This window comes from Fusarium venenatum, assembly GCF_020744135.1.
Source record: "Fusarium venenatum strain MPI-CAGE-CH-0201 chromosome Unknown EDB82scaffold_1, whole genome shotgun sequence".
Taxonomy (NCBI): Eukaryota; Fungi; Ascomycota; class Sordariomycetes; order Hypocreales; family Nectriaceae; genus Fusarium; species Fusarium venenatum.
The window spans coordinates 868,809-882,155 of record NW_027072129.1 but is presented as its reverse complement, the minus strand read 5'-3'; the positions used below and the strand labels follow the sequence as shown (position 1 = coordinate 882,155).

The 13,347-nt window shown below is 46.8% G+C and overlaps 4 protein-coding genes across 4 annotated transcripts; 2 read left to right on the top strand and 2 right to left on the bottom strand.

Annotated features, from left to right (window-relative positions):
• Positions 1 to 360: 360 nt before the first annotated feature.
• EDB82DRAFT_482446 (LITAF-like zinc ribbon domain-containing protein) lies at positions 361 to 1,550 on the top strand. Its single transcript, XM_025732262.2, has 4 exons — positions 361 to 788; positions 842 to 1,163; positions 1,213 to 1,306; positions 1,357 to 1,550. Exons 1-4 carry the CDS (start codon positions 776 to 778, stop codon positions 1,420 to 1,422), a joined length of 495 nt encoding a protein of 164 aa, XP_025591206.1. The 5' UTR covers positions 361 to 775; the 3' UTR covers positions 1,423 to 1,550.
• On the bottom strand, positions 1,551 to 3,405 carry EDB82DRAFT_439257 (uncharacterized protein). The gene is made up of 3 exons (XM_025732263.2): positions 3,203 to 3,405; positions 2,826 to 3,149; positions 1,551 to 2,775 (listed from the first exon to the last, which is right to left on the bottom strand). Exons 1-3 carry the CDS (start codon positions 3,285 to 3,287, stop codon positions 1,661 to 1,663), a joined length of 1,524 nt encoding a protein of 507 aa, XP_025591207.1. The 5' UTR covers positions 3,288 to 3,405; the 3' UTR covers positions 1,551 to 1,660.
• Positions 3,406 to 3,676: 271 nt separating this feature from the next.
• EDB82DRAFT_519081 (VPS4-associated protein 1) lies at positions 3,677 to 4,399 on the top strand (the record flags this gene model as incomplete). Its single annotated transcript, XM_025732267.1, has 4 exons — positions 3,677 to 3,793; positions 3,875 to 4,126; positions 4,173 to 4,231; positions 4,279 to 4,399. 4 exons carry the CDS (start codon positions 3,677 to 3,679, stop codon positions 4,397 to 4,399), a joined length of 549 nt encoding a protein of 182 aa, XP_025591208.1.
• A 6,082-nt stretch (positions 4,400 to 10,481) lies between these two features.
• On the bottom strand, positions 10,482 to 12,427 carry EDB82DRAFT_3622 (protein-tyrosine phosphatase-like protein). Its single transcript, XM_065607561.1, has 3 exons — positions 12,030 to 12,427; positions 10,815 to 11,962; positions 10,482 to 10,499 (listed from the first exon to the last, which is right to left on the bottom strand). Exons 1-2 carry the CDS (start codon positions 12,074 to 12,076, stop codon positions 10,852 to 10,854), a joined length of 1,158 nt encoding a protein of 385 aa, XP_065465274.1. The 5' UTR covers positions 12,077 to 12,427; the 3' UTR covers positions 10,482 to 10,499; positions 10,815 to 10,851.
• Between the last annotated feature and the right edge of the window lie 920 nt (positions 12,428 to 13,347).

Genomic DNA, 13,347 nt, shown 5'->3' with positions numbered 1-13,347 from the left:
TGATATCTGATGGCTGTGTTACTTTCAACGTTGTGCTGTTATTTAGAGGATCAAGAGTCGCTATTAGACTTCGGAAGCCGAATGATCAATTTATTCGCAGGATCAAAGTTGCATAACGTTGTCTTGTGTCAAATGTAAACTTGGCTTAAGCTGCCATGAGTTAAACTGTCTCCCGGCTTTCACCACCAAGCAACCTCAAAATACAACAGAGAAAAACAATCCATTCTCAAAACATATTCTGCCTTGTTGTAAATCACTCCCTCCGCGTGATATCTAATGTTACTCTGCTCGCCACAGATCCCCAAGCACAGCCACAAACCTGCCACACTCAGTCTGCCAAGCTTGTGACGTCTGCCAACAACATCCATTCAGGCCCAATATCATTCCTTGTCATTACATGACATTTAGTAAAACGTGTCACTGTGAAATGAGATCGACAGACCAAGAGAATCCTTTGTGACATCACCACGTATCCTCCCAGCGATACAACGCACCCCATTCACAGCCAGCACAGTGATGAATCAATGCAGCATCTGTAAGCGGCGACTTGTACCGCTTAGGTATGACCTCAAGATCCCAGCTTGCCAAGCATGACCTTTTAAGGCTGTGTGATGGAGTAGAAGAGAGAAATAGGCAAGTTCCGAGAACATCATTGCCACTTGCTTGTTATGATGGGTTTATGTATAAAAACTCAAGCGCAAGAAGGTTCCTGATATAGATAGATCGTGTCAGACTTCTTTTTTAGTGCCAACCCAAAATATTACTACTATTCACAATGGAGAAACCTAGTATGTTATTGATGTACTTGACGAGTGGAAGTATTCAACTAACGAGATTATAGCTGTTACTCAGAATAACTACAACCAACCTGAGCATACTCAACACCAACCTGAACAGCAACAGCAGCAGCAACAACCGCCGCAGTACGATAATCGCGACTATAGTTCTCCTCTCGCTCAACCACCACTTACAAACCAACCTACCAGTCCACCAGCGACACACCAGCCACAAGGTCAAGATGGAGGCTTTCCACCAGCGCAGCAGCAGAATTACCAGAGCATGCCCATCCAGAACCTACAGAGTCAGAGTGCACCAGTAGTCTGTCCTAGCTGTGGCGTGAGAGCCATGACTGTTACAAAGGCCGAGTCTGGAGGAATGATGCAGTAAGTAAGACACTACCCACGAAACGGTCGTATACTGATTTGAGTGTAGTGCTGTCGCTGCGGGTGTATGCTTTTTTACTTGTTTGGGTTGTATTCCCTATTGTATCTCTTCGCTAAAGGATGTTCATCATCAGTGCGGAAACGTAAGTCCACTCGTATCGAGACTTAAACATGGTGTGCTAACGAGAATAAGTGTAACATGCCGCTTGCTGATTACCACCGAAGTGGTAGAACTGAAGTGCGCTGCTTTCAGAAGTAATAGATACTGATACTGAAGGACCACGAGAATGTTTTGCTTTGAGTTGGTTGCGACAAGATACCACATGGATTATTTACTTTTGCTGTTAATTGAATCTTGATCTCTACGCATCAGACTACACAGTCAACATTCGAGTCTTGACTTGTGTTTGATTTGTGATGTCACTCGCTCTATATTATACATCGCATCTCCATCCCATACACCAACTAACTGGCTCTATCGTTACATATCAATTGATTTAAACAACGTCAAACTTCTCCTCATCCAGATCCATGCTCTCTGGAGCAGGAGCGCGAGGAACACTCCTCAATGCTGCCCAGCCTGATTTCACAACAGGTTGCTGAACAGGCTTTGGTGGTGGTGTAGGCTCTTTCTTCACTTCTTCCTTGACTTCCTCCTCCTCCTCCTCTTCTTCCTCCTCAGCTTGCTCATCACCTTCTTCGACCTCTTCCTCTGCATTTTCTTCTCCCTCCTCATCGTCATCATCTTCGTCATCCTCGTCATCATCATCACTATCGTCATCATCAGACTCTCCTGAACCGTCAGAGTCGGCATCACTACCAGGATCGTAATCTTCCTCATCCTCGTCCTCTTCATCTTGCAGCGCTTGCTCGGCATCTTGTTGCGCCTTTGCAAGCTCCGAGAGGTCACCACCAGCTTCTGCTGCTGTCTCCTCACCTTCTTCAGCGCCCTTCTTTGGTCCTCTGTTTTCAGCAAGCTCAAGCTTTGCCTTTCGCTGCTCTGCCATACTTCGATCCTGTAGACGCTTGTTCTTGATGTAATCGTCAATGCCGCCATAGTCTTCTTGGTCAATCATAGAAAACTCAACCTCCTCTGTCGCATCGCCCTCACCTGCAAACACCTCAATCGCAATGTTGAATGTTCGCTGGAGAATATTTGTAAAGCTTGTCGCAGCGATTCGGTTTAGAGGTATAAACATGAGCGGCTTCTTGAAACCCCAGAGAATGCCAGTCTCGAGGAAGAAGAGGTATCCATCTTTGGAGCCCCTGAATGCCTTGACATGAACGGCCTTTTCGCTCGGTCTGTGAGGCTGTCGCACCATGCTCTGGAACTTGTTGGGGTTTGACGCAACGATATCAATGCCAATGGGCTTGAGATGACGGTTCAAAGCCCAGTGGAACAGAGACTTGTAGCTGTCCGATACGGCTGCCGCACTTCCAGCATCAGGTCCACCTATCGTGCCTTGCTTAGGCGCCGTCGCGGGTACTGTAAAGACAAGCGGCTCCTCGGTCGGGGGGTTCGTCTTGGAGGGAAGGCATGTTCCTCGTGGGAAAAGGATGTAGTTATGCTGGACCTGGTTCTTTTCGGGTACGGGGAGATAAAAGGCGTATTCTAGCAATGAATTAGCACGTAAACTTGAACAGCACGACAGCAACGCGTACCAATATCTGACCACGCGTATGTAATGGCTGGAATAGGAGCTGTAGTGTTTGGCGCACGAGCGTAAATGTGACCGTCGGTAAAACACAACTCAAACTTCTTCCTCTGAGGTACAGAAACAGAGATTTCTTTGATTTCGAGCAAGACAGTCTCGTCGGCGGCATTAGTCGCTACCTTGGCAGGAGGTTTTGTGCCATTCGCGGCTCCGTTGGTTTGTTGGAGGTCGACTCTTCTCTTCTTGTGGGCGGGTTCAGTGCTTCCACTTAATAATTGATCATATACATGGGCCGCAATTCCGTTGAACAAGGCGATTCTTGTAGGAGAGTCTTGAATATCGTGTTAGAGTATAGTAAACATGTCGTCAGGGGCTGTTGTTTACCTGCTGCTTTCTGGATGCCAGACAGAATATCAGGCCGGGTGCCAAATACTGAGCCCAGCTTTTCTGTGTCGAGAGTTTTGCCCATATTTGGTCTCGTATAAGTGTCAAGGTATTGAGACTTTTATTTTGAGTGGAAAAAAGATAGTGTTTGGTGAAAGAATTGTTTACTGTTGGTCGTGGCGATCAAAGATGCATAGGTCATCATATTTCCTTGGATTGCGATAAGATAGCGATTCATGATGAAGAGCGCTTATTAGTCAGGCGCTAGGACATGCAGTTTTTAGTGGTTTTACAGGCGCTGTCTTTGACTTTCAGGGGATTGTTCACCCTATCAGCTTTCTGACGTCAGGCGACCCGCGCTTCAATCCCCGCGACTTTGAAGCTGCCCAATTCACGACCACAACATCTGAGGTGACACTGACTCACTCTTGTCACCGTCACTGTCATTTTCTCTTTGGTATCAAGACATTCATCATGTCGACCACATTCCCAAATCTCTACACGCACCGCAAGGTCGCTGATTCAGCAGCCAAAGCGTGTGACGTTTGCTACAAGTCAAGCACATCCGTCTTAATCACTCCAGACAAGAAGGTATGCCTGATGAGACATCTCAGGGCCAAGCAAGGCAGCTAAAACATTTTAACTTGAAAGCTCATGAATTCGCATTGGTAGGATTTCTTCTTTGTTTGTCCCGTTCACTTGAAGGATCGGTATTTTGCGACACCAAAGATCGATGAAGAAGCTGCCAAGAAGAAGCGCGAGAAGGAATTGGCGGAGGAAAAGGAACGTGTCATGAAGGAGTACGAGGAGAAGCAAAAGAAGAAAAAGGAGAAAGAGTCAAAGAAGGATGACAAGGATAAGGACAAAGACGACAAAGATAAGGATAAAGAAAAGGACAAAGATGAGAAGAAGGATGAGGACAAGGTGAGTTTGACACACAGCAAACGATTATTAACTAACCATTGGTCAGAACAAAGAAGAGAGCAGTCCTGCGCCTGAAGAAGAGCCTCGTGTATTCGAGTTGAAGGCGTAAGTCTATTATACCTCTCATGTGTCAAGATACTAACACCACCTAGCGCCTTTTACCAACAGAGACTGTTGAAGAAGCGACAAGCCGAAGCTGCGAAGCTGGATCGGGAGAGATCGTCAAAGCCAGGTTATTTCCCATCTGTGCCATCAGATACTCCCAGTCGATGATGGGAAAGACGACACTGCATCACTCGACTCGATCATTATGCCTGACATCAGAAGCCCCAGGTTTGCCATCGTCTGTGTAGGGGTGGCTGTCAGAGCCTCATGATGCGCCAGAGGTTGATTCGCCTCACCGGGCGGTGCGCCCGGGACAGGGGTGTCGCTCATTTTGACGTCTGATGCTTGGCTTTCGATGCGACCGAACGTGTGTGGGAAATGTCTTGTAAAGACGGGATGTTGAAGTGTTGTGCTAGCAGTGAGATGTAAGGGAGTGGTTTGATTGTAGGGGTGGGAACTGTGTTGATGTTGAGGATGAGTTCTGGTTGCTCTCTGATTCTATTTTTTTTTCCATTTTATTTCTGCCTGACGTCTGCGCTGCTTCTTAATATGATGCACAATACTGCTGTCGCAGAGTATTGACCGACGTAGCCATCTATTCAAGGCTGGGCTGAGTCCATGATGTTCTATTAGACAGTGGCTTCCCCCTTTTTAGTAATCCAAGTAAAGAATAGCTAACTAGGTAATTAAAAGTAAAATATTAAGAGGTTCAATTAATTGTAGTAAGTATAGAAGTTTTCTTATAGTAACTTATAAAGTCTTGAATTAAAAGGAGGTTTAACCAGGCGCCAGGTTTATATCATGGGATTGATCCCTCTGGTAGCTCTATTACAACGTCAATTTGACAATCACGACCTGAAAATAACGCACGGGTCTTTTTCTAACGCCAGGCAGAAACGCAAGGTCACAAAAAGAATCTGGAGTTGGCATTAACTTCAATAGAAGCGCTCCACCTCAGCTCCAGTAGTAATTACGGCTTTCATGCTACTGTTGTTTAACATCAAAGACTGCATACTTCGTATTTAAAGCTACATCACATCCAGGAGCTCTTCAATCTCGATCATTGTAGTTTCAACTTAACAGCATTTCTATACTCAGCTCTTGGAGATACTCAGCATGAGCAACGCTCACATACAACTGCGCTGTAATGGACAAGCTAAGCTGAAAGCACACAACCAAGCAAAAAAATACTCTGCCAAAGCAAATTGACATAAGGAATACCTTAACAAACAGTCAGCTCAAGAAGGCCGAAGCCAAATATGGCAGCGCCAAATTGTCAGCCGAATTTGATTCCCAGATCAATGTCCTACCAAGGGACGGGGTACCAAGGAATGGATTAACTGGTGCCGTCAAACTCTACGAAACCGACCTGCCATCGCACAAGCCAAGAGAAATTTGGTGTCACTCGAAGGGCCCATCCCAGAGTACGCCGACGATGACAATGAACTCAGCAATATAGCCGCGCACATTTTCCCAAAGTGGCCGCCGTGTTTCAAGGACGCACCTAACGACATCAAACGGGGTTACCAACAGTTTGAACTTCACGGGATTGAACAATGACGATCTCCTGCTGAAGAATTTTGGTCCAACTACGTCCAGATGACTGAGAAGTGGTTGGATTGGGGCCACAAGCTAGACTACGGTGAGGCCAAGATCTGGCTCGGGCATGCAGGCGACGTCGTCTATACGGCAGCCTCAGGGTATCAGAAAGATTGACCCCCAGAAGCATAAGAGACGATATCAGTAGGTAAGTTTATGCTCCTTAGACTATACTTCTTAGGCTATTTATTCTTATGCCTTAAGACTTAGGAGGCTAATTTCTCTGTTACTCACTAGGACGGGAACATCTACGGTCAACGACTGCAAGTTTTCCAAGTGAAACCTGTCTTGGACAGGTTTGACGTATGCAAAGATTGCATACGGAGTAGACAAAGTCTTGCAATCGCCGTCTATGGCAGTTTGGCAGAACCGCTTCCCTGATGCCGACGTTGACCAGTGGAATTCCAATGACAACGAATCGTCCAAAGTCTTTCTGACAGAAACCAAACTGCAAGGAAGGCTTGATAAAGATGTTCGGGCAAAGTTGGGTTTGCCGCCAGCCATCGACTTGGAGTCCAACAATTCCAAAACACCAACCAAGAGACCATCGTCGCAATCTTCGTCAAGACCACACCTCCCATAGCGGGTTCAGTGCGGCAGATGGACACCCTGGGGAATCTAGAGGGGGAAAACAAGAAACCCAAGATCGCGTTGAGTTTCTTGAACCTCACACAGCCTAATGCAACACGTGCCAGTTCGATACAACACGACAAGCAAGGCAGTACGGCAACAAAGGGGATCCCAGAGATTGCGGAGCACATTCAGAGTGTCGTGACTACAGCGAAGGAAGAAATTGTAGAGCCGCTCCAAGAATCATTGGGGAGATGCGATAACACATTGTTGGAAACGCAACAGGAATTGGAAGACAAAATAGACAACGTTATGTCATCTACAAACACCAACGCCAGGGGACTACGAGATGGCAAAACAACGTCGCGACATGAAGAAGCCGGCGGGACACTACACTGCTGTGATCGACAGACTCACTACCGCAGTGATGCAGCTCTCACTCTCTGTGGCAGAGCCACTCAGACGTCCAAATGCCGAAAACGAAGTACTTCGACGTGACATGGAGCAGATTCAGCACGAATTGAAGGCATACAAAGAACGAATGAACAAACTCGAAGCACGACAGGGCAAATCGGACGACATTGACTCATCTAATGAGCCAATCGAATAACGGTCTTACGACGCAACAAAGGGGATGGTACCGTTCAAGACGGACGAAACAAAGGTCTAGTGTGTAGCAGAAAAGTTGGCCTCCGAAGTCTTAGGGTACAAAAAGAAATAGCCTAAGAAGTATAGTCTAAGTAGCATAAAATTGCCTACTGATTTTATCTCTTATGCTGTGGCAGCCAAGATCCAACAACACCATATCCAAAGCGATTACAAACGAGATTGAACATAACTCTTCAATTGACATGACAATTTAACGTTGCTACTAACTATGCAAAGAACTTGTAGACTGCATGATTGGTATTTTACGTTTCATCATCCAGAAGGTCTTCACCCTCATCTTGTGGTCTCAATTAAACAGCATTTATGTCTCGGAGATACTCAGCATGAGCAACGTTTACATAAAACTGCGCTGACAGGAAAGTCCCTACATTAGTAACGTTGTAGCACTTCAGTGGCAATTATGCTTCATTCCATTGCAACTACACTCAACTCAGTGGTAACCCTTCATCACTCCTTGGTCAAGATCTTCACTACACACAATGCTTACATTCAACTCTACTCTTCTGCCACAGGCGACAACATCAGTGTACTCACAGTATCTCTACGCAAGCCACATCCTACCAAGCGTATAAAGAGCTGTCGATTACATATCACATCTACTACTGGCCGCAAACTTGTATCCAATCCCGACAAGAGACAAAGTTACCAAGAAAGGTCCCAACTCCGGGGTAATGCAACAACTGCCATCCCATCATGGTGTCCGTGTAGATCTTCTTTTCTTTTATCCCACCGCGTAGATTATGCCCAATTTCTGAAACATCTGCATATTTTCTCATGCTTAGCATTGGTCTGTTCGGAAAACGTTTTGCCAGCATACCCATCGAACAGCGACATGGGGTTCTTCCAAATCTCGCATTCGTCAACATCTAACAGGATAATCATCAATGGGATGTGACCCTCCTACCTGTGCGGGGCCCGGGGTTTGTTGTGATCATTAGTGCTTACTCTTATGGTGCGGCATCTTCAAGAGCCGCGACAATTACCAGTCAGAGATTTAGACACTGTAGGTGCAGCTATGATGTGATTATTGTTGTCTTGTCTCTCATTGCTCAGATATTGATGAGTTACATGGGGAGGGTATCGTGACAGCTCGCCAATGGCTCGAGGCATCGACGATGATGATTTGATTATCTACACCCTTGTCAGATCTCCGCAGGATCACGGCGCCAGTCTTTCCTTCCTTCCTTGGGCTATTTTCTCTGTTTTCTTAGTCCATGTAAGGCGGTGAAGACTCGCGACTCGGACCCGAAGCTCGCTCTTTTGACCGCGTTGAGAAAAAGAAAAAAAGATCTTACATAACTGTACCAAAAGCTTATAGTTAGTTCCAAGCCGAGTAAGATCAAGATTTGAAGTACTTCCGTCTAGGTGATGACTGCAGACGAAAAGAGGATTGAGAAAGTGAGTGGCATGCATCAATGATCACCAGCTACGCCGCTAGGTACCTGAATCCCAGCTTGAAAATGTCGTGGCATGAATCTCTAATAGCGTCATGTTGTTCAACATCACCTTGAATCCAAGAACGCAGTCCCATCTCGGGCTTAGCAAAGTGCATTCACAACACATCATGATCATAGGGCTGGCATGAGTGACGACATATGACGATTCATGCGTTGCTTCTCACGTTGGGCGGTGTATACAGAGTATTTATTGAATGTGGCTGTCTTGATGATAGCTGTGAGTGAGGGGGGCAGACCACAGCAACACTTTGGGCGAAATATACGGACGAGTGACATAACATGCAGCCCGTTTGACGTCGGCTTTATTGACAAGACATGTTTGAAGATCTGATGAAATCGAGTTTCATACTACGGGATATCGCAGAGTAAGACGGCAATGCCGGCTACGGAATCTCCTTCTCTACAGCTTCTTCAAGGGTCCAAACACCACAAGTTGGTGCTCGTGGGTTGGGGTAGGATTCAACCGCGCGCGGTGACCTTTCCCTTTGTAGACGTTTAGCCCAGTATCAACGACGGTACTTGCATGCCGTCAGATTAACAAGTACCTTTTTCAGGGGTGTGTGCAATAGTGAACAAAAGCGGACGCCCCTCCTTCGTTGTGAGTGAAACACTGCCTCGTTCTAGGGCTTTGCTGGAATAACTTAACTCCTGTTGAAACAAGGGAAGCTTGGACTGGTAGTAGGGCTGACAAAGAAAGGACGAGCTACAACTTTCCAGGACAAACGGAGCGACTGATGGATACAACGTCTTGAGTGCCATTGCATCGTCCCGTTCCTCAAGCGGAAACCAACGCGTAGAAACGATTACTCTCCTTGAACCAATAAGAGCATGCAGCCATGCAGCTGTCGATAAAGCAAGCTGCGGGAAGTAGTAGGCTCCGTAGACTAGAGGAGAAGCAGTGTGTGTCTAGTTAGCTGTCAATCTCATGACCATAGTACATAGCTGTCACATTCGAAAAGGGTATCAAGATGCGAGCTTCCCCTCTTGACCAAAACGTCATAAAGATATCTACCGAGATGGAGGAGCTATGACCACTTGAAGCTGTACCGTTGATCATGGTGTTGGTGTTGGTGTTGACAAGGCTATATGCATATGATACAAACAAACAACCCAACGCTGACAGGGCGAATCAAAGACTGAAAATGTCTAGTGAGACCATGTTATACTCCAAAAGGCAATCGCCGATACTTCACAACTCGAAAGTAAGCAGTTTTTGCCAAGAACAGAGAAAGAGGCTATTTTCATGTTGTCCCACAGTTGATCGTGATACAAAAGCAAAAGCCCACATCAATAAAGTAGTCCAATCTTTTTTAAGAACTGTCCGGAGCAGGGCATTCCATGCAAGGTATAAAAAAAAGCGTGCTGACTGGCTTACGGGTACAAGCCCACTCAGATACAGTATCATCAAGGCGAAACTGTAACCGGGCGTATGCGTGTCGCGTATAGTAAGTTTTATCGTTTTATTGAATGTCTTGTCTTTTGCTATTGGTTGATAAACGGGTCAGCCCTACAGTGGCTTAGTCGAAAAAAGTCCTTGACCCGCACCTTTGCGAACTCTCATCTTGTCAAACTCCAACGCTAAGAGCGTCAAGATAGGATATCAGATCCATATAGGGCTTATCACATCACAATTATAGGCCCAAAAGAAACGTTGTGCTCAATCATGTCCTTGCAGGGCTGTGAGGCTCTCTCTAGGGCGTGTTTTTGTTCTGGGGTGTTCAAGTATCGTATCACTTCAGATCAAGATGTCTTTTTAGTGCTGATGGGATCAAATACCTCCCTCTCTCTCTCTCTCTCTAATTACCGTAGGTCTTCGGACTCAAACTCCCGCATCAACAATCCATCCGTCGGAAATGGCCCACATGAGGAACAGAAACCATGCCATCTTTCATCATCTTGACTGGAGCCCGAACCTCCCGGTCGATCCCAGTTTCTCTTCCTTGCGCTCAACATGCGAGTCGCACGTCTTGATCGTCTCACGCCCTGTAAGCCCTAGACCTGCCTACCCCGCTGGACTTTTGGATCCTTCTTGTCTCTCAATGGTTCGCTCGCCAACTGATGCTGCCGAAGGAAGCAAATGCAACTGGACAAGGTAGAGCTTCCCAAAGCATTCATGTTCTTGACAGGGTAGAGCTTCCCGAGTTATAGGCGGACCCGTAAGCTAAGACTTCGGCGTCCTGTGGGGTCCCCGGACATGTTATTCGGGCCCCGCGGTGAACCAGCCACGGATGTGTTTGTAAAAAGTCATTGTTGATCGGCTTTTTACGCGGAGCAAGAAGGGCGTGTATGTTCATCTGGATACTGTAGAACCCGTTCCCTTGTTGCTCACAAGTTACCGCTCCGCGGAGCTAGACCGGGCGGCATCCGGATCCCCATACTCTGCCCCGTCGGCCTCTTCACAACATCATCCACCCTCGCTTTCTGTAGCGAAAACGCCGGCGTAACCCATCCACCGCACGAACACCGAAAACCCTTCCAGTCATACCGACCTACACCAGCACCGCACTTATCATTCGGACACAGCAATCTCCCATTAAGTTCTCCCTTCTCCAGCACTCCACGCATCCAGCTCAACGGCTCGACAAAGTAATGCTGGCAAGTAGACGCAGAAGATTGTTTGTCAGAAGGTTTGTGCTCCATGATGAACGGCGCCGTGACAAGGGTGCGACGGCACTTCTTACATCGTAGACTAAGACCTGAGTCATCTTGAGGCTGCGTTTCTTCATCCTCGAAGCGGAGCCTTGTAGGTGCCTGGCCTACTGCAAGGTTCTCATCGATTTCACGCTTGTAAGCCCAGCGTTGGTAAACAGGGTGTGATTCAACGTCGTTGGGACATTCCATCTCCCACCATAGAGCGAGCTGCTCCATGAAGCCTTCGTTGGGCTCGGCCATGGGTCTTGTTCGGCGGACAAATGTGAGAGCTGCATGAACAGCTTCTTGGGCGGTTTCTTTTCTCGAGCGCTTCTCTCCTGATGTCTGGGCAGTCGTAGCGTGAGTCGGATCTGAGATCGAAGTAGGTGTAATGTTGGGATCAAAGCGGCTTGGGTATCGGCGTAGAAGATACGCAACGACAGCTGAAACAGATCTCGACTTTCCAACAGCGCAGTGAACAAAGACACCACCCTTCTTCTTCCTCTTCTTCTCAAGATCCTCTTCACCTTTTTCTATTGAGACACCCCCATCTTCATCTGCATGCTCCATATAGTTCGCGCCAAGACCTTCCTCGATAAATCTGACAGCTTTAGGTAGCTCAATCAGCAAGTCAGCATCCTCCACATCGTCTATATCGATAAGCTGGTGACGAAAGTCCTTCCCATAGTCGATCCAAGGTTCGTCTTTGAAGTTTTTGAGGCTGGAGATGTCGAATGGTACAAGGGATAGGACGTGGGTTATGCGACGATCGGTCAGCGAGTCGGAGCGGCGTAAAGCCCAGAGACTGCAAGATTTCTCGATTAGCATTTTGTTTGCATGTAAATTGGTCGCGTGGCGTCGCAAGTACTCACCCTCCAACGAATAGCTCATCCTGGCCATCGATCCTACTGAGAGCCATTTGAACAATGCTTTGCTTGAGTAGCTCAAGCTCTCCTGGTTGGAACTTGTGACCGAATTCTTCCCACTGCTGTGGTTTCGAGTCGTCCTCCTGGTCCTGTCGCTTGTCTTCCCTGGTGGTTGTGGAATCGTCTTCTGCCAGTTTGTATGTCGTCGCAAGTTGTCGGATTGGAGGTCTCGGTTGTAAAACGTCGCGTAAAAATGCAGAACTGTGGATTCAATCCTAGATTGTTGTATAGTAGACTCCCTCACAGAGAATTCATCACAAAGGCAAAATTAAGCTTCAATCTCGCTCGGTGTGAATCATTCATGACCCTTCAACATTTTGCCCCTCCTTCAACCGCCACAATTAAACTACCCCGCCATCCACCAGCGCCACGGCATTACGCCACAAAAGCACCCTTCTCATACTGATACCAATGAAGCAAGCTCTTCAAAGCACAATCTAAACTCAAAAAGGCAGTTCAAAAAGCTACCCCCAAACCCCTTTATATCCCTTATTTCCGAAAGAAAGAGAAGCGAAGGTGGTGTGAGATAAACGAGAAAAAGCCCAGCTGAACTTTAGCTGAAAAATTAAAACATCGTGAATAGTTGTACGAATTACCTGAATGGGAATGAATGACTGATACTAGAACCTAGCGCTTTTAACTCCGCTCAGCTGGAAATGGAGTCCCGAGGCAACGGTTCATTCAGCCTGACAATGTCAAGTGTGCCGACAACTAAACCTTAGCTTGGGTGATGTCCCTCCACGGTTACACTCACCCTTACAAGGCAGACGCATCGCATTCACATTCGCGAGACTCAAAAGTATTTAAATCGATTCCAATTTTTTGTTTGTCAGACTGCTATATCTCTAAGTTATCAAGTCTGATGTATTCGCTTAAATTAAACAAATGCCTAATCGCGCCGTAAAACCCGTAAACCCCTTTCCATGATTGTGATCCTTTTTGTGCCGTTACCCATATAGATAAGATGATGCAAGCGAGACATTCAGCATCAAGCTGTGTCAGCTAATATGTAGTATACGAAGTGAAACCCTTGTCCTCTCCTCCTCACTTTGTCAGGGATAGCACAAATTGGCTAACCCATAAAGAACATCGCCAGGCTTTTTTTTCCTCTGCCATGAATATTCCTTCTCCTGTATGTACTCCTTTTGCCAAATTCCGGCAGTCGTGTAGCTGGTTTCCCGGCAGGGATGTCAAGCCCAGTGAGAAAGTAGCGCCTCCACAGAATGCATGGCCCCAGGCGATGCGTCTGGTCAAATTGTGTGTC

Coding starts and splice junctions, on each gene's coding strand:
- EDB82DRAFT_482446 (XM_025732262.2), top strand. Junction 1,164..1,212: donor GAGTCTGGAGGAATGATGCA/GTAAGTAAGACA, acceptor ATTTGAGTGTAG/TGCTGTCGCTGCGGGTGTAT. Junction 1,307..1,356: donor TTCATCATCAGTGCGGAAAC/GTAAGTCCACTC, acceptor AACGAGAATAAG/TGTAACATGCCGCTTGCTGA.
- EDB82DRAFT_3622 (XM_065607561.1), bottom strand. CDS start 12,076: ATGGCTCTCAGTAGGATCGATGGCCAGGATGAGCTATTCGTTGGAGG. Junction 11,963..12,029: donor GATGAGCTATTCGTTGGAGG/GTGAGTACTTGC, acceptor GAAATCTTGCAG/TCTCTGGGCTTTACGCCGCT.
- EDB82DRAFT_439257 (XM_025732263.2), bottom strand. CDS start 3,287: ATGGGCAAAACTCTCGACACAGAAAAGCTGGGCTCAGTATTTGGCACC. Junction 3,150..3,202: donor TGGCATCCAGAAAGCAGCAG/GTAAACAACAGC, acceptor ACGATATTCAAG/ACTCTCCTACAAGAATCGCC. Junction 2,776..2,825: donor ATACGCGTGGTCAGATATTG/GTACGCGTTGCT, acceptor ATTCATTGCTAG/AATACGCCTTTTATCTCCCC.